The 15248-nt window shown below is 36.7% G+C and overlaps 1 protein-coding gene across 2 annotated transcripts in view; it reads right to left on the bottom strand.

Annotated features, from left to right (window-relative positions):
- Positions 1 to 15248, bottom strand: part of LOC149806798 (uncharacterized) — a 76370-nt gene that overhangs the window by 48915 nt on the left and 12207 nt on the right. For both annotated transcript variants that reach the window (XM_089979295.1, XM_089979369.1), the window contains exons 3-5: positions 13788 to 13915; positions 7056 to 7176; positions 4250 to 4354 (exon numbers count right to left, since the gene is read on the bottom strand). In XM_089979295.1, coding sequence (XP_089835421.1) covers positions 4250 to 4354; positions 7056 to 7176; positions 13788 to 13915 — 354 coding nt within the window. The remainder of the gene's footprint in view (positions 1 to 4249; positions 4355 to 7055; positions 7177 to 13787; positions 13916 to 15248) is intronic.

The raw sequence follows: 15248 nt of genomic DNA, 5'->3' as shown, positions 1-15248 counted from the left end.
CCAACTATCTGACCAGAAGGGCAAGTTTTGTTGATTTTTGTATCTTGACTGTTTGACAGCTGAATGAATACTCCTTGGGAAAGTCCCTATATATATAATGTACTCTGTGTCTAAAACTTAGCCAAATGAAATGTCGCAATCAAGAAGAAATTATCACACCATTTCAGTCAAAAAGCAGAAGAAAGTATGAGGCAACAATGTACCTACTGTCTCACAGACAAGAGGAAGTGTTAGCTAAAAAATCCATGCAAGCAATTTAAAGATAACTTGAGTGAATGTGAACTGACACCCTCCATGTTTCCCAAAGTCCAAAAGAGTCTACCCAAAGAAAGTTGTTCAGTAGCTCCCAAAAAGTGTTACCACATTCAGGAGATGCAAAAATGCACTTCTGGAAAAAATTTAGAACCATGTTCTGCACACACATGACAAAATTTAAAGAATTCCAGTCTGAAGTGCCACCCCAGAAAGTTGAAGGTTTCGTCACTGATTTGTGGGACTCCTTGTTAGAAACACTGAAATGCCAATGCCAAGCCAAAGAAGACAATCGTTTGAGACTCTCAATTTGTCACAACAGTTTGAAGTCACTTGTCTTGATCTTGTTCAGCACCCTGACAGAACTGACACCCTGCAAAGTCATGGATACAATTCAACATAATCAGCAATCTCATGGTGAGTTGAAAATGACCAATAAAAAAGCTACACTTCTCATGACCCAAGCTTCCCTTCCTAAAGCTAGTTTGCCATGCATAATATTAATGATAGATAACATTCACAGCACCAAATGCATTATACCAGAAACAAATGCAGCTTCCAGACCACAACACTTTACTGTATGGAGATGCTGAGCTCTGGTATCAAAAATGTTCCATGATGACAGTAACCAAGACGGATGATGACACAGCAAGAATCAAGTGAGGGACCCAATGCAGACTCCAAGTTAATAAAATACAAATTTCTGGTCTCCTTTCCTGACAACAGTGATTGTGCCAGTTGAATTAACACATTTAAAAATGGCTTAATGATAGGAAAGATTACCTACTCCCAACGTTTTAGCAAGGACAGGATTCGTTTATTTGGGACCTGATACCAGACTGGGATAGGAAGTACAGTGTTTCAGTCATAGTTTGATGATGAGTATGGATCTATCTATTTAAAAAGATTCAGCTATCCTGAAACATCTAGATGGTCTCTGCACTGTCCTTACCTTTCTATGGTCTTTCCAGTGATCACACTATGGTACATTTGTGACTACCATAGAAAAGGTAGTACCGAAGTCCAGGAAGAAAAAAAGGACTTCCAAGACAAGGTATATAATGGGGAAGACTTTCAAGACCGACATTTCATTACAACTACAAATGCTGAGCTAAAAGTTGAATCATTCCACAAAAGAATGAGAGGTTCAAGTTCAGTGAGATATTTGAGTGCGATGCTTTGCCCTACAAGCTTTGCCTCCTTCTAAGGTTTTATCTAACCTTAATAGTCAAGCCATTTTTAAAGGATGACTGGGACTAAAATCTGATTGATTTTTATGAAACAGAAACTCACAAAGAAATATATTAAGTATCCATGTACATTTTCTATTAATTTGTAAAGGGTTGGTAGAAGTGAACTTGGACAACAAAATTAAGCATGAGTTACTGATTCAAGTTTTCTGAAAAGGGGTGATTTGAACTACAGGAATGGCCAAGTTTAATACTCTGACTAGTAAGATATGTAATGACTTTTTTGCTATGAAAGAACAAGCAGCGTTCAAAAGTTTTGGGCCAATTTGATTTTGACAGGACATGCTCAAATATGTATCTGAATACTTTACCTATGTGAATTTCATGAGGTAGTTTATTTCACAGAGTACACCTTTAGCACGCTGCAATTTGCATCAGTTGATGCCTCTTTTAATTTAACATGTATATTTTTCAGAAAAGGTCATTCAAAACATCTGAATAGAAACAGTGATATTCAGTCTTTCTTGTGTCAATTTCTTTGACATCATTAAATTGTACCATTTTAAATATGCCTAATTTTTGTAACATTTTTGGAGCCACACAGAGATCTTTCTTTTACAGTATACTATTCTGTGGATATTTTTTGTCATGGATTTCAGCTGAAACATTGTGCAAAATCCAGGAGCAGAAACAGAAGAAAGCAGAAGTATCAGGAAGCCCTCACCCAGCCGAAGAACGGCAAGGCAGCTGGACCTGACGACATCCCACCAGAAGCCCTCAGAGCAGACTTAGAGGCTTCAGTGGAAATGCTATACCCCCCTCTTTGAGAAGATCTGGAAGGAAGAAGAAATACCGACTGACTGGAAGGAGGGATACTGCATCAAGATTCCCAAGAAAGGTGACCTCAGCAATTGCTTCAACTACAGATAAATCACACTCCTGTTGGTATCGGGCAAAGTCTTCAACCGGGTTCTCTTGGAGAGGATGAAGGAGGTCGTCGACCTAGGTATGAGATGACCAAGCAAGCGGGTTTCCAACAGAACAGATCGTGTACGGACCAAATAGCAACTCTTTGCATCATAGTCAAGCATCAGTGGAGTGGAAATCTTTGCTCTACATCAACTTTGTCAATTATGAGAAGGCATTCAACAGCGTGGAGCAAGAGTCACTCTGCTAACTTCTTCTCCACTATGGCATCCCAACCAATCTGGTGAACCTGATCAAGAATGCTTACAACACAATGTCCTGTAGAGTCATTCATGCAAGACAACACAGAGACAGCTTCCTAGTGCAGACTGGCATGAAACAAGGCTGCTTGCTGTTGCCGTTTGTCTTCCTTCTCACCATCAACTGGATTATGAAGCTGTCCACCAATGGGCGGAGAAATGGGATCCAGTGGACACTGTAGAGTCAACCTGAGGACCTGGACTTTGCCAATGGCCTAGTGCTCTTATCCCAGTCAGCAGCAAATGCAGGACAAGACAGACATACTGGCAGCCACATCAGCACAGGTTGGCCTCAACATCGACAAAGACAAGACCAAGATCCTCAAGATCAATTACGTCAGTAACAACCCAGTCACACTGCATGGAAGACCCTGGAAGAAGTGGAGTCCTTCACGTACCTGGGCAGCATTATCAACCAGCAGGGTGGCACAGATGCAGATATCAAGGCAAGGATCGGAAAGCTCAAGAAGACCTGTAGCTCCAAAGAAATTTCCTTGACTACCAAGATCAGACTGTTCAACTCCAACGTGAAGTCAGTCCTACTGTATGGAGCAGAGATCTGGAGAACCACCAAGTCAACCGTAAAGAGAGTTCAGACCTTCATCAACAGCTGCCTAAGAAGAATTCTCAAGATCCGCTGGTCAGACACCATCAGCAATGCCAAACTGAGGCAGAGAACCTCTCAGCTTCCAGCAGAAGACGAGATCAAAAAGAGAAGGTGGGGTTGAATAGGACAAACCCTTCGTAAGCCGCCAAACAACATTACCAGACAGGCATTGAGGTGGAACCCTCAAAACAAGTGGAGAAGAGGCTGACCAAGAAATAACTGGCGAGGTGACCTTAAGGCAGACATGACTAAGCTGGGTCACACATGAAGTCAGCTCGTGGTGATGGCACAGGACACAAGTCTCTGGCGGTCTTTTGTGGGTGGCCTATACCCCTGCAGAGGTGACGGGCAAAACTGAACTAATTTTTTCTCAACTTTTGAATGAGTTTCGTTACTGAATTTCCCCATAACTTCAATCTCCTTCAATTTTCCAATGAATTCCTTTTGATAATGTCATAGTGAATTGGAGAAGGAAAGTCTTGTTTGTTATCTACCACCATTATTATGATTACCACCTATGGTATACAGTAGAAAATTTAGTTAAAATCCATTGGTATGTGTTGAAAAATAAATGTAAGGATACAGTACCAAAACAAACAAAAAATCAATGGAAGTGAGCTAACCAAAAAAAATTAAAACAGATTAAGTTGTAAATTGTACTTTAGACAATGAGAGCTGCAAATAAAACACCTTTCTTTTTTAAATAATACATGTAATGGCATAAGCATCTTAAACAACATTTTATCCACATGATAACAATTCCAAAGCCAAAATAAGTAAATATCACTGTTTGACAATTCATGTCAATAGCCCAATATTTGTGAAGAAACTCAATTTTTTTTATATAATTTTCCGACAACTTTCCATGCATTATGTATAACCTGGACAATTAAGTCAATGCTGGATTTGATGGCACCTGTTCATATTTATAAATTACTGTATATGATTATGATAAATGACTTGTCAACACTTACCACTGCCCTTGTTCTTAAAACATTTGACGTAGATGACTGCTCCAGATATTGCGAGAATAACCAAACATCCAATTGTTATTCCAATAATCGCTCCTATTTTGTTACCTACAGAAAACATGAAAATATAAAATAAATATTTTAACCTAAAAAGCCATGTTTATACATTTCAAAAATTTTCAAACCAAATTTGGTAAAAATACCTTGCCAGTTGCCTTACATAATTACATATATATCAACATCGTGACCTATCTTGTAAAGTCTGCCTCATGGTCACTAATATCATTTAAAATCATATCCATGGATTAGTGGTGACAATGCTGAAATTATAAATCAATAACTTGTTATTATTATATACTCCTTTTTCTCTCTGTTAAATTTACATTATCATAATCATGCAGTATTCTATGAAACGTAACACCTTACACTGCATGCATATGCACAACACATGTGCCTACAAATAGTACAGTGTATCAGGAACTACTTTGTAAACAAACCACATACATTTATGTAGTACACTTTAGGTTTTAGTTTATTAGATGTGTTTGTGGATGTACTAAAGCAGCAGTTTCTATTTGAAAGTAGAGATGATAAAGTGAATAATGTGGATGAGTTTATTGAGTCACCAATGAAACTTTCAAACAAGCAAATGAAAGAATGTGATATTTGCTATGTCCACAATAAATGTAAGAGATGCAGTATTGAAAATACCATTCTGATCATGCAAATAGTTATTTAGGAGAAATGTTCGTAACTTTTTGGTAGTAGAATTGTCCAGACTGTAACCAGTGCTCTCTGGGGTATACAGAAATAGCATAGAAAAACATACTGAGGGCAAGGGCTAACGCACATCTATCAGAGAGTACCATTTTATAAGTTAAAGTACTAAATTTGTGGGGGAAAAATGCAACTGAAGGTTTTCGAAGAAAAGTAGGACATCAGAGCCAAAACAATAAAAAATGCTGATTTCCACTGGCTGAATGGATTGTGACACACCAGCTGCTTTGAAATTTTCAGTGTTAACTTTTTTGATACAATATTTCAGATTTAGGCTAGCGACACACACCATACAGGTCATAAATACCTGTGATCCCAACAAAGAGTATGCAAGTGACCAGGCATAAAGAGGTCTTCTTTAGCTGGTAATAAGAATGGCATCTTGAATTTCTTAAAATGTGCTTTCATACTTCTGCTCTGGTGGCCTAATTGTTATAGCATCCACCTCAGAAGCGGGAGGTCGTAGGGATGAACCCTGGCTGAGTCATACCGAAGACTTACAGAAATGGTGCTAACAGCTGCCTCACTAGGCACTCAGCATTAAGAGGTTAGTGTTAGGACTGGTAGGCCTGGTGTCAGGATAATGTAACTGGGTGGGACATCATGCTACATGTCTGCGGCATGATGCTTCAGTGCTAGACATCACCATAAACTGCTACACTGCAGACATCATAGCGATATGACTGAAAATTTGTTCAAGCTATGTTAAAAATCCTAATCACACACACACATAAATCTGAATTACACAAGCTATGTCACTGATTCTAAAGTTTGATCACACATTTCAATTGTACTGTAATCTTGACTAAATTCCAACTGCACTCAAAATGAAATGAACATGGCATTCCATCAAGTCTTTTGATAACTACAACTGAAAGAGTTCAAATTTTCTCAAATTATGATTCCAAACATTCAAAGACAGAACAGAAACACATGCAGCCGAGTCAAGACATGTCCATCCCTGTTCAAATCACATGTACTTCATGTGGAATTGACACAAATAAATCCAGTCCGAAATCAATGGTACTGAGTAGAATCAATAAAACAAACAAAATCCATTTATTCCAGACCAACTGGAAAAGCTGTTGCAATGTTCATTCATTCATAATATGACTCTGAATTCAGCTTTAACATTATGGTTGTAGATGACTGACAATATGGCAAGATTGGTGGGTAGGATGGTATGGGCTTAATGCCATTTTTCACGACATGATAGCCAATACCGGGGAGCCAGTATATTTGGTGGAAGAACCCAGGAAAAACTTGGGATGAACCACCAATCTACAAAAGCTACTGGCAAGCTTTATCACACATTCATCTTGGCTGAGCCCAAGAATCAAACCCATGCAGACAGTGGAGAAATGTCAGTGACCTGTAAAGACCAAAGCCTTAGACCACACAGCAAACTAAAGCAACAATATGGCAAGGAAAACAAGTAATTTATATTTTCCACTCAGGTAATCTAGAATCTGTCTCACATACAGTACCTTAGGGGACCAGAGATTGTCTCTGCAGGGTAAGGGAGTGTGTGTATGTATGTGATTTGGATTTTTAATGTAGCTTTAAAAAAAAATTCAGTCATATCACTATGATGTCTGCAATGTGGCAGTTTATAGTGATGTCTAGCACTGAGGCATCATGCTGTAGACATGTAGCATGATGTCCCAACCAGTCACATTATCCTGACACCAGGCCGACCAGTCCTAACACTAACAACTTAATGCAGAGAACCTAGCGAGGCAGCTGTTAGTACCATTTTTATAAATCTTAGGTATGACTCGGCCAGGGTTCAAACCTACGACCTCCTGCATCCGAGATGGATGCTCTAACCAATACCCCTGCGAGTAAAAATTTCTTAAAAGCATATAGATTTGGGATTATTTACTGGGCCAGGTTTTGCTTAAATTCAAGAAATAATACAGGAACACAGAAATATCTAAAGTGTGAAGAATTTCAATTTATCAAGGTTTTAATGTCGAGAGATATTTTATCTAGATACACACAAATGAAAGGGCAGAAATTAGCATCTTACCTGGGCATGTGAGTTCAATACAAAGAGATTGCCCAATGTAGCAAGTTGCAATTTCAACTCCTTGAGCACAACATTTGTATGCTTCACCAAAGTTACCTACAAAGCATCTAAACTCACTGTTCTGCAAAGAGAAGAAATAATATCTAACTAATAAGTAATCAGTTTAATGGATACAGATATACAGTAAACTCTCGATTTATTCGCATATTGTGTTCCTGAGAAACTTCATGCATGTCAAATTCAAATGAAAAAAGGGACATCCTGCTTGGGAACTCAAGCTGTCTATTCACATCTATACACCAATGATGCGTTATCTCGGGATGTAATTATCAGCTTGAGTTTTAATATTAATTTGTGTAAACACAAGATACGGTTAAGTCGAGTATGCGTAAATCGAGAATTTACTGTACACAGATACCTACATACCTTCTGGGGTAAATTCCAAACCTAATTCCATCTTAGATCATCCACATGGCTAGGAACTATAATACTGCTATAGCAGGTGGTCAATAAATCTGAGTTAAGAGTAAGCTTTCTTTCAAAATTTCTTTCAAGTCTGTTAATTAGCTATTAAAATGTGGGTGGGGGATAAAACTAATTTTATTGATGTAATACTCACCTGTTTCTATTTCAAAGCTTGTACTTTCCCATCTGAAAATATCATCCACACATTAAGGTGAATGAAAAGATTCTAGAACACCTTACTCATGCATGCTGTCCATCATTCTTTTCTGGAGGCAGCCTATGCAAGAGGGACATCAGTGTGTGGCAGGAGTAGGGAATTTGGCTATAGCAACAGGTAAGTACAGTATTACTTAAACTTAGTTTTACCCATCCCAAAATACTATATTTTTAATGTCAGTAATACAAAGCTTCTTGCTATTGCATAGCTTAATTCATCAGGTTGATAAGGAACTGATGATCTTAGAATGGCCTGTACAGTGGAAACTACTGCCAGATGAAAAAGTTTCCATTTAGGCATTAGCAGGCATTGACACTGGTCTTGCCATTCCAGTAAGTAGACACCAAAACAAAGACTCGTCAGATGACTCAGATCTGTAGGAAGACCCTTCCTTAGACCTGATAGACTTAAATCTGAGCCCTCTTTTTACCAGGGACAGAAAGGTTGCTGCTCCCACCCTAATGGGCAAGTACTACTCACTTTCAGCCCTCACTAAGCTGTGAGTAGAGGGTGATGTTCCTGCCCCATGTGGGCAGGGGGAAATACCCCCTCTGTGCCCTTTCTGGTCTAAAGAGGGTCCTGCTCCTACTTGTGGGGATGGCATGACTCAATGTCTAAGTTTTTATTTTTGTTGCTGCTCCCCCTTTACAGGGGTGAAAGAAGGACACAACTAACTTTCAGTTACCACCATGCTATGGGTGAGTAGAGGATGCTGCTTCCAACTCAAGAAGTAATTTAGGATCAACTCACTCTCTGTCCTTTTGGACAAAAGACGGCACATTCCCCACACATACAAACACTTGAAGGGAGGATGCAACACACTCTGTCCTAGTGGAAACAAGAGGGTGCTGCTCCTCTCTCACAGAAGGGAGTAACTCAATGCCTTTATGGTGGAGGTGATTTTCCATGACCTAATGGGAGGGCACAACTCAATCTCGACCTCTTTATAACTTCCTTTGGGAGTGGGTCCACCAACCCTAAGATTCTCCAAAGTGTCTAGGGTAATCCATTTTAGGGACCTGAGGAACCCAGAGAAGTAAAATTTGATTTAATTCTGATGAAGATTAGGAAGGATCTCTCTTCCTTCATTAAATGTATCTCATTTTTGTGAGTTCCCAGACCTCTCCAAAAGTGTGGTGGTATCACACACTCACTCATTGCCTAGAATGATAGCTGAAATAATAAGTAATGTATAAATCTATTTGTGACACTAATTAATAACAGCAAGAACACATATTTCTAATATGCTGTCTCAGAGAAATAAAAGAATCACTAATGTTGAACGTAAAAGGGAAGCAATGCTAATCTGAAAATGAATGGTGTTTGATAACTAAGCAAACAGCATAAAGAGGAAAACTGGTAAGCAACCTGCTTTTCCAAGATAAAAATAGTGCAAGTAAAATTTAGAAGAAAATGAAGATTGATTACTGTAATAAAAAAAAACAAAAACAGAACCAATATCAGTCTGCAGACCAAATTGACTTAAGGCAATAAAAAGTCAAATAAAACACTAAAGATCATAAAAATGACATTGACCAGCCATACTTGAGAAATGATACCTAAATTCAGTAAAGAAAAAAGAAACTGAATAATGAAGGTCTGTTACTGTAATAAAACAATAAACATAATTAATTTGAGTTGACTCACCAAATTCAGTATAGATAGGGATATTTAAATAATATATACCTGAGTTTGGAGTAGGAACTTAAATGCAAGGCTATGCTAAACATAACCATAAAAAAAGCTAAAACCCCTCCTGAGAGCTCAATAGGAACAGATAACAATTCTTAATTAGGAGTAATTCAATCATGATAAAAATGATGCACATAAAAAGACAGCTCAAATCATGATGTAACACACAAAACAATGTCACTTTATGTTCATAAACTGAAGCTATGTTTACAAGATCATAAATGTTACAAGAAAGAAATAACTGGAAGAAAAAACTGACAATATTAACAACATTCTCCTTTTCATTATCAGTATGTTAAAATGTCATCTGTTCATGTAAATTGACTGTAAATGTACATGCTCACTTACAGCATTAAATCAAGACAGCAACTTGGTTCATGTGAAACTTTCCTTAACCCAATCATAACTTACGGATTACAACTTAAGAAGTTTCCATTTCTGGAAGGCTTGCTTCAGTACATACCCTTATTGAAATAACTTATTTTCACTTATCAGTGTTACATGGTGTAACGTAGTCGAGTTGACCCTTTGAGACCGGGCAGGGTTTTAAAGAAACAATAAACACGTTCGTGGATGACAAATGACAATATATTAAACACTGGTACTTATGATACGAAAATAACACAGAAAAGCATATAAAATGAATATAAAACACATATGAAATATATTTTGACTACTATGTCACATTCATGTAGTCAAAAAGCTCTAGCAACTCCATATAAACTTCATGTATACAAATAACTCTAGCAAACTTTCATATAAACAAATGCTTGTTGCAAACCTATATAATCAACTACTGGTTGCAAACATTTATGTAGTCAGACACTACTGTCATAGTTCACATGTAGTCAAACCACTACTTGTTATTATGCTTTTACTTGTAGTCAGTACACTACTTGTTATTGTGCTTTACTTGTAGTCAATACACTACTTGTTATTGTACTTTACTTGTAGTCAAAACACTACTTGATTGGAAAATACATGTTGACATGGCCTTCTCTCTGGCACGGTCACTTTCCCCTCCGCACTTGTACCCGTACGTTGGCACTGAATTGGTGGGTTATACTAGTAATGGTACACCAGACGTCATGGTATCCACAAGCCTATCCGGCTGCTCATAACCGGCAAGCTGAATATGGAAAATAAACACACCTTTCCAATCGTCTAATTTAATTGGAATGGGTTTTGTTGCAACTACTTTAAGAAGATACGATATGTACGAAGTATGACATAAGAATGCTATGTAATAAAAATAAATATACGTAATGCTATGACATTAATACATACATATGTTTTCGAAATTAGTCGCGATAGCGACTAGATGAAATTAACTCGCTACCACATTGCCTAGGTTATATCTTAATAGACTGAATTGCAAATACGATAAATGATGTGACCACATAATACAACAATGAACGTGCTTTTACGAAACTGAATAATTATTGTAAATAATAAAAAGAGTTGACTAAAAAACATTCGACTCACCCAACTGTTTAGCTCTAACTAAATTACAATGGCACCTGCCCGACAGCTGAATATGTTTAGAGCTTCCCTCTATATTGGCTGTGCCCTTCAATATCTCTACCCGATGTACATAGTAGTGCGCAATAATACATTATTTTGCACGTGCCGCGCGAGCAATAAAAGCGTCACGCGATACGACGAAAAATGACATTTACAGAAATATTACGGCGCGTGAAACAAGACAACCTGATTAAATGAAAAGTATGGAAGACTAAATGAGCCATATCGGGCATTTCGTAACACATGGACAACTTGAAAGGTATTTACAAGTCACGTGTAAATTACTAATACTTTGCACATGAAATGAAGTAATAAGTGACATTTAAGTCATGTGCCACAGACCTTATTTATTTATTTAAAGTGAATAGTTCATGGTCATTCGCGGACTAACAGTTTACTGCAAAACAGTCTCAAATTCAAGGTTTACTGGATAAAATAACAGAAGAGGTGCAACTACAAATTTTTAGAAGAGCATAACTTTCCACCAGATTCAATTTCAAAGATAGTCATATCAAAATAGAGAGAATAACTCCCTCCTCCAACCAAAAAAGACTGTTTTCTTGCTCTACTAAGCATCCACCTGAAGAAGTAAGCTTCATGCCTTATCCATAGAATCAGGCTTCATCCAAAGGTACATATAGGCTTTTAGTTAGATAAAACAAGTTACAAGAGAGATCAATTAGTGAGCAAGACAATGGTCTCTGCAGCTCAAAATAACTAACTGATTGGGTCTGCTATTTGGAGTTCACATTAATAGTTGTGCCTTTCAAAAATTTGAGTGTGTTGGGCAGGGCTGCTCTACATCCATTGATAGAAGTAAAAAAGCATGGACTCTCTTCAAAAATGAAGAGCAGAAATTCAGCCTGCACTCAGAGAGGGACAGCTAGGATTAACAAGCTTCCTACTGCACCAACTGCAAAAGATTCTCCACTTGGCATCATAGACCTTGGATGAAGATTATCTCCTGGCTTGAATGATGCACTTGTCAACTTTGCTTGAAAACTTGTCATGGTGAAAGATTCAGTAGGACTAGTAAATTTAACAAGCTAATGGCCCTACTACAAAAAAATTTACGTCAAATTCTAGGTCTGTCAAAATGAGTGAAACTTGTAACAGCAGGGAATGAATACTCAGAAAAGAGTTAGATAATTTTTTTGCCTGATATGAAAGGTCTTTTGTGTATCAAAATGCAAGGAATGGACAACAATGAACAGATAGATGCAAACATTTTATACCAGCTTTTCTTTCTTTTACAAAAATCAAGCAATGGAATGTGTTGATGGCTTCTGTTCTGCTAGGTTATCGAAAAAAATGGTAGCACAAAGTAGTAGTTTAAATTAAAGTTATGTATATTTAGTTCAAATGTTTGTTTGTTAGTTTTTAAAAAAAAATATATTTCATTACATGTTATTGTATAGAAACATTGTATGTTGGACTTCACCTTGTCCAAAACTGAGTTCATTTCTGCTTGACCTGATTGACTTTAAAAAAGAAATATTTCATTTTATGTCAACAACTACTACATAGCTAAATTATTCTCTATGTTTATGGGCTTGATATCAGGGTTTTGTACTTTCCTAAGTGAATTTTACAGGTTATGGTTTTGATTTTGTAAACATCTGGATCATTCTAGAAGGTAATTTTCTATTAGTTAATGGCTTTTTAAGAAAATACTAATTGTGACCTGAGGTCAAGTAGAGAACTATATACTCTTGCAATTGTGAGGACTTGGTCATTTGTGCTTTAACATATAGCACTTTTAAGTTGTATTATATCTTGTGATCAGGAGCTTTGGGCTAGAATCTTTCTTGTTCAAATTATGAATTCAAGTGCTTATTTTCTCTGGAAATACAAAAGTACTCTGATAAAATTCTTTGATACAAACATTCACTAGAATTTATACTTAATTCAAACCTGGAATTATATTTCTGTGATTCAATAAAAGACTGTTGACACAGCAACACTTCAATAGCTACCACAACATGTGATCAACTTCAGTTTTGGGATTCTTTCTGGACTTTTAATGAATTTTATTCAGGACTTCAAATTACTAGGACTTGTGTCAGTAATTCTTTGATTATTTTGGGATTTAAATTGCAATACAGTAAATTGTTTTTTTCTCATTTTCACTTTGTATACTAGGGAAATAAATATATTTGTTAAATTTTACAAAGCTTGTTGTCTTTAATTCTTTTCTGTTACTTATTTTAATAGCATAGACTCGTAACAATGCAAAATCTGAATAATGCTCTCTTCTCTCTCTGGGATTTCTAAAAATTGTGTGATCAGGAGGGAATAATATCCTTGGACTGGGGACTAGTTCCAGAAAATATAAACATGTAGCAATGTAATAATAGCAGGTAGTGTAATATTGCTATTTAAACTTTCTTGGTTTCCAATGAGAGGGATTTGTATGTCTCTTTTGGTTGAGTTATTTGTATGTAAGCACTTTAAAAACTTTACCAGCCTCAACATGCAGAAATGCATCAACATTAGCACAAATAACTTCTGACAAAGACTAACTTATTTGTAAAACATACTTTATAGTTGTTTTTGATAAAAGATGTCAAGTGACTCTTTATCAATAAATAGCGATTGACATGCAAATGGCTACATGTCATATTATGCACCTAATAATCTCTTCACAAATAATACATTTTACAAAGCTTTATTTTATTTCCTGCATAAAACATGATTATTATAAGTACAGTGTAATAACATTATATATTTAAAAGCTAAAGTGTTTGCCTTTCAAATTATTTTTCAATTAATAACAGAGATCTTTCTCCATCATGAATCTGATAACACATATGAAATCAAATAACAATACTTACATAGTTCTTGGCATCAACAGTCCAGACAGTCCCACTAGAACTTTTTACAGGGCATGCATCAGGGATGGAACCAATTAACTTGTATCCATCAATATTACCATTTGGTTTACAAGAGGCATTTGGATTTACTGCAACAGAAATATAATGAAATATTGGCAATAATCAACAGGCTTATGCTGTGTAAGTAACAGGACAATTTTCTTCTGCTTAAATAACATTAAGTGCACAGAAGTAGTATATCTGGGGTGCAGAACCTTTTTCTGGCAAGGGCCAGAGTGCATTTTCTAAGACCACTCGAGGACCACAAACAGGGTTTGCATGCCAAACATTACTGTTCAAGGGCCAGATTTCTGTGTTGTTTTAATTCGCCCTGATGGCCAGACAGAACATGTTTGTGGGCTGGATGAAGCCCACGGACCATAGGTTGTGCATCCCTGTAGCATATGTATGGACAGTTTCTAAACAGCCAACAGGTTAAAACTGGTTTGAACTGCTAGAAATAATTGTTCAAGAGAAGACTACATCTATAATGGGGCACAAACCATGGAAGGATTTAATGTTCAAAAGAATCACCATTCCCTTATTTAAAAGATTCATAAATGACATCATGGAAACAAAAAGGAAAATGTACATCTAAATACATATGAACACCAAATTCCTCCTTAATGCAGTTATGCAGGTAGCACCAATTAGTAACACCCAAATAATTCAGTGAGTCACCTGAAATACCCTTGTTTTCCAAGCCAGAGCAAACCCCAAATTGTGTACATCAAGTATCCTCACTTACAGGGGTCACAAACACAATACAGAAACACAATCCAGCATTTACCATATGTAGGGTATATGTTGGGACACTGCACTTGTTGGGACACTATAAATTAATTTTAAAAGTAATTTTTTTGTGCAGTGTATGTTCTGGGGTACATAATTTTTTTTGAGTCTTAAGTTGTGGCACGCATGTTAACTCATTAAAAAATTACATGTAAGAAAATGTACTCAACTGAAATTTTATTTAAAAAAATATAAAACTGTGTAATTGAGATAAAACTCTTTAATTCACTGCAGCAGCATCTCATCAACACAACCCTCCATTCTTTCAGTGCATGAATACTTTTTTTAAAATTGTTAGATGCAACACATCACCAGAAGTGGCAACTGCAAGGACTAAAGTCAGATTTTTTAAAATCTGCACCAGTCTTGCTAATTCTAACACTTCTGACCCCCATCTTATTGTCAGTCCGTCCAGGAATGCGATCAAAGTACACATGAATTTCATCCATGTTAATGATTGTATTGTCTGCAAAATCATCTGCTTCTCTACTGGCCTTTATAAATTCATCACGATTTTCTTTTTTTCCAAATATACTGTGTGATGCTGGCTCATTGATGTCCATGCATGAAGCACTATATTGTGTCACTTTAAAAAATTGTTCTATCGTTTCAAATTATTTTTTATAATTT

Source organism: Sinohyriopsis cumingii, chromosome 1 (assembly GCF_028554795.1).
Source record: "Sinohyriopsis cumingii isolate HCF-2022 chromosome 1, ASM2855479v2, whole genome shotgun sequence".
NCBI lineage: Eukaryota > Metazoa > Mollusca > Bivalvia > Unionida > Unionidae > Sinohyriopsis > Sinohyriopsis cumingii.
This window is presented reverse-complemented; position numbering and strand designations above follow the sequence as displayed.